General features: G+C 35.2%; 1 protein-coding gene across 1 annotated transcript in view; it reads right to left on the bottom strand.

The window, feature by feature from the left end:
• The window catches only part of LOC109327142 (replication factor C subunit 3), a 6,314-nt gene continuing 1,621 nt past the window's right edge, over nucleotides 246-4,938 (bottom strand). Inside the window, exons 3-9 of the mRNA XM_019560194.1 lie at nucleotides 4,584-4,663; nucleotides 4,332-4,491; nucleotides 2,396-2,477; nucleotides 1,279-1,408; nucleotides 1,131-1,194; nucleotides 979-1,047; nucleotides 246-659 (exon numbers count right to left, since the gene is read on the bottom strand). Of these exons, the coding sequence (XP_019415739.1) occupies nucleotides 560-659; nucleotides 979-1,047; nucleotides 1,131-1,194; nucleotides 1,279-1,408; nucleotides 2,396-2,477; nucleotides 4,332-4,491; nucleotides 4,584-4,663 (685 nt within the window). The 3' untranslated portion in view covers nucleotides 246-559. The remainder of the gene's footprint in view (nucleotides 660-978; nucleotides 1,048-1,130; nucleotides 1,195-1,278; nucleotides 1,409-2,395; nucleotides 2,478-4,331; nucleotides 4,492-4,583; nucleotides 4,664-4,938) is intronic.

Below are 4,938 nucleotides of genomic sequence, written 5' to 3'. Positions count from 1 at the left end.
ACATGTAAAGCGTCGATCCTTTATTGTTTAGTATTAAATTTATAAATGATGGATCTTTTTCTTAAAAAAAAAAAAAACGGAATTTAGGGAATTGATATGCAGAGGATAAAAGGTTGAATAGGGATTTCTATCAACCAGTAACTGCAAGTCTAAAGGTATTCTTATATTGATTGAACTTCAACTCAGCTTTTCCAGCTATAATAAATTCACAAAATATGCCATCTCACCGCCATCGCCAAATTTTCAAAGCAAAAGTTAAGCTATTATATATTATATTAAGGCCTCTCATTTTGTTCAATTTCATAACAAGTTGTCTGGTCATAACTTTTAAGGCAAATATGTCTCAAATTAAATGGCAATAAGCATATAGGCAATAAGATTTTAAAAACTAACGATGTCCTACATCAACAGCTTGTGAAAATCATTGAAAGTGAAAACTAGTCTTAAAATTAAGAGTTACTTTCTTCACACAAAATGAGATCCACCCACTCTAATTCTTAAATACAGAGGACAGTCCCCAACCAAACCAAAGAGCATGTGAAAGCAATTCGGAAGTAGGTTATTGAGCAGCTGCAACCAAGGCAGATCTTGCACGTGTAAAAGAAGCAATGGCTGATCCAAGTTGAAGCCTATCATTGCACCCAAAACTTAATCTATACCTGGAACACATGAAATTTCATTCCCATGATCATTAGTGGCCATATAAATTCCAATAACCAAAACAGGGATATAACTGAAATGCAGCTTATTCCCCCCTCAGATCCATTGCTAATGAACAAAGTTTCACATTATATCTTTTCAAGTCTATGCCACATTATACTTATTTTCATTGGATGATACCATATATAGATTCTAATATACATTAAAACTTGACCTGGAATAAAAACATATTTAAAGATAAACTGTAGACGCTTTAAAAGTTTTCTGGATCAGGCTGAAGGAGAATAGCATGCAAAAGAGTAAGACAACAATACATACTCTATGTCTGCCAAATCATTAATCAATTGCATCCGAATAGCTGGAGGCATCTTAATCTTGAAAACAAACCTGTGATAAAAATAGAATCAAACTAAGATCAATAAAATAAATTGCTTGGAAGTTAGACATTCAGTATAATTCATGAGGCTCACATTGTCACTTCTCTCACAATATCTACCAGGGCCAATCCTTTCCTCGTCTTGATTTCATTTATTCCTGTTTGAAATTCATTCCGAATAAACATCATAATATGCATTAAATATTAAGTACCATTATAAATGATATCAAATCACTTGATACTTTTAAAACTATCTGCAAATTTTTCATTTAGAAGCCAGAAAGATATTTGCTCAATGTCTTTGGGCAATGGATTGCCAGTGCACAGGTAAACAGCTTCTTCTGTTATCTGCTGAGAAGCCATATGTGTTGACTGCAAAGATGTTAAAGCAATGAAATATGTCATTTAGCACCCACTAACAGAAAAAAAACAATTCAGAATATAATAACTAATATCCTCATCCCCTGGTTGAAGTTAGTACTTGTCCTAAAAAACTGAATACAATATGAGTGGAAAAAAATAATTGGAATGGGAGCCAAAATCAAAGTGGACAGAATATTAACAAGTATTTTGATCCACCGAAAAATATTTGAGAGCAACAAATGGAAAATTACTTGAGAAAGATATTCTCTATTTAAGCATTTTGTCTCACTTATATTCTATTTTGACTTCCTTTTCTTTATAAACTGCTGATTTAAATATGGTAAGTCCACTACAAACATTCATAAAAGCAGCATGAACATGCATACTATATCAGATTCCTAAGCTATGATTGGTGATGAAAAAGGCAATGACACCCAGCATAGCCCATACTTGTACCCAAAAAAATATCACTTGATCATTTTTGCAAACTTAGTTGACATCAAATAAGACGAAAATTACATGGCACATGTACACAAATAACCAGTAAATTGCATGTACAAATAAATGGAAAATTATAAAGAAAATGAATAATCAAACCACATATCCAGGATTTCAATTTAGTAGTGATATATACCGCTAGTCATTGAAGTTGGGAAATTTTAAGAAGCTATAGTACAGAAGTAATTCAAAAACTAATAACCTAAAATCTTCATGTAATGCAATCTTGGTTTAAAAATACTACGGCTTTCTAGTCAGAAACCAACACTGAAATTAATACTTATCAAGTCAAGACTTCACCATGTAAGAGCCCAATTCCCTACTCTCTACTTATGTAAGTATTATATATTTAACAGCTGGGGATGGATACTGAAACAGGGTGTTACTCATTCCCAAAATGAAGTTTGATTCCATGCATCATATACAATTACTTATTTATTTGTACATAAGTAAACTGAAGTAACAAAATGAAAACAAAATCTAATTCAGAAATACAACCTGAAGAATATTCAATGCCTTTCTCATATCACCATTGCTAAGCTGAACAAGTGCTGTTAAGCCACTGTCGTCAACATCAAGCCTAGTAAAATTACAAAATGTTAGTGATAATATTCAAGTTATTAACCCGAAAATTGAATCATTATGTTTTAACTATCAATAACAATATACTGATAGAGTGATTACCAGGTGGCAATTGAAAAAGATTTGAGATGTCATTTAAGAGGAAAGAGAATAGCGTGTCCACCTAAGTTAATATATGTTGTACTTATTTTAGCAACTTTAATATTATAATTTCATTCCACTTTCAAAGGCAAAGTATGCAATTCAAACTGTCAGCCATAGTAGACATATAAATCTAAGTAGTCAATAGCGCACAATAGTGGCACCGCAGTGGTTGCCAGCCCTTCCACGCGACGAAAGGGCATGTAAAAGGGCAGATGACCGTCATGCCTGTCGCAAGTAAAAGAGCGGATATTTCATAGGCCAAATCACGGTTCAGAACCCACCCCAACAAGGCTATGCATGGAACCCTAATTTTTAAAGGGGAAAATGCCCTTTTGTGGTTTTGCCCCTATTTTGTAATGTGTGGCATGTTTTTTTTTTAAGGTTTTGGGTAATTTACCACTCCCTCATCTTCCCTCTTCTATAAAACACATGAGCAGCACTGCAGCAGTAAAATAAAACAGCATTTCAACATGTTCTGCAGCAGTGAAACCTTCTTCCCCCTTTCCGCAGCAGTGGCAATCCCACTATGCGCTATAGTGTTTTTTGGGTTGGCCACTATGCTCCACTATCCACAATTGACTACCTAAATATAAATAAATGATTTCCTAAGGAACCTGTTCGGAATATTTACAAGATTGTCAATAACTTTATAACTTGGACCTTGGAGTAAGACAAGTTTTGCTGTAATTATTTCATCAAATAATCGACTAAAAAGAACCAACACGATTTCAAGGATTTGGACCGCTTTCAGTTGACCTGCATGTGAGTCGGATCTAATAATGTTTTAAACTGGGAAGTAAAGGAACTTGTCTATTGAAGCTCAAAAACAGAAACTAGAAGTAGTGTTGCCTCTCAAATGATTGAGTATCTTCACCATGAAGAAACTCATAGCACCCCCTTCTTGACTTGCAAAACCAAAAACTCTCCCTTGCACTTTTTTTAAACTGAAAACCACTCTCCCTTCCCTTTCTTTTATTTTTCGTTGGACATAAGAGAAGAAATACTGGAGGTATACTTGGAGCTCAAAAACTATGAGGAGTTTTACCTAGAGCCAATCACCCCCTGACTACCCAGACACTCTTCTTACATTTTACCCAATCTTCTTTTTTGGAACCTGTTAGTGTGCAGCATTTAATGCTTGCAATGTTACAAATTTCTCTACCTTTTCATAGGAGAAACATTAGAAACTAATCAGATTTGAAAGGAGGTGGTTTTTAATTTATTGGCGAAAGTTTCATGTGGACTTGTTAGAGGGTGAGCCTCGGAGCAATGGGTTGCTTAGTGACCACAAGGTCACAGGTTTAAATCCTGGAAATAGTCTCTCTGCTTGTGGGATAAGGCTGCATACATCTATCCTCCCCAGACCCCACTAGGTGGGAGCCTTGTACATCGGGCCGCCCTTTTTACTTTCATGTGGACTTGTTTGGTATTGGGCAAAGAAAAATTCAGTTTTCACATTTCTAAATTCTAATTATGGACCGAATTAAATGTGCGCCAAAATGAAGTGAAAGAGAGACCGGAAGCACATCTCCCCACTCCCAGAACCTTCTCTCTGAATGAACTGAGACACAGTATGCAGTTATGCACATATTGCCAACCAAGAGAAGAATACATTGTTCACACAAGACAGTAATGTAGCAAAGATATCTTCTGAGTTCTGACTCAAACTAACACATACTGGGTAGATAACATAGCAGATGAAACTTACCCTTCAGCCTTGATAACATGTTTCAGTCTTTCAGTGACATGGACAGCATCAAGAGGAGCGAACCGAAACCGAGTGCATCTTGACTGCAAAGCTGGAATGATCTTGTTTACATGATTACAAATAAGTGCAAACCTGGTACTTTTTGTATATTTCTCGATCACTGAACCAAAGGAAAACGAAGGGCATTATATCACATGAAAATGGATTGAAGCTGTGTACACAAAATAGATAAGTGTGAAAATTAGTGCATACCTCTACGTAATGCAAATTGGGCATCCTTTGTCATTGCATCTGCTTCATCTAACAAGACCAACTTTACAGACAACTTGACACTAAACAGGGGACATTTAATAGTTAGTTAAGGCAAGACTTTAGACTTGTGCCACATCCAGCATTCATCAAAAGAGTTGATTATACTTTTTTTGAAAAAGAATGTGCAAAAATCTGCAATGCTTATTTCATAAATATTACAAATTTTCAGAATAACACATTGCAGAACAGAGAATGTAATAATAAGAGAATGCTGGTTTTTCTGAAGGGTGGGCAGAATACAACATTGAACATTTAAACTAGAATTACAACTTTTGGATAAATAATTTGGGGGGGG

This window comes from Lupinus angustifolius, chromosome LG14 (genome assembly GCF_001865875.1).
Source record: "Lupinus angustifolius cultivar Tanjil chromosome LG14, LupAngTanjil_v1.0, whole genome shotgun sequence".
NCBI classification, from domain to species: Eukaryota; Viridiplantae; Streptophyta; class Magnoliopsida; order Fabales; family Fabaceae; genus Lupinus; species Lupinus angustifolius.
This window is presented reverse-complemented; position numbering and strand designations above follow the sequence as displayed.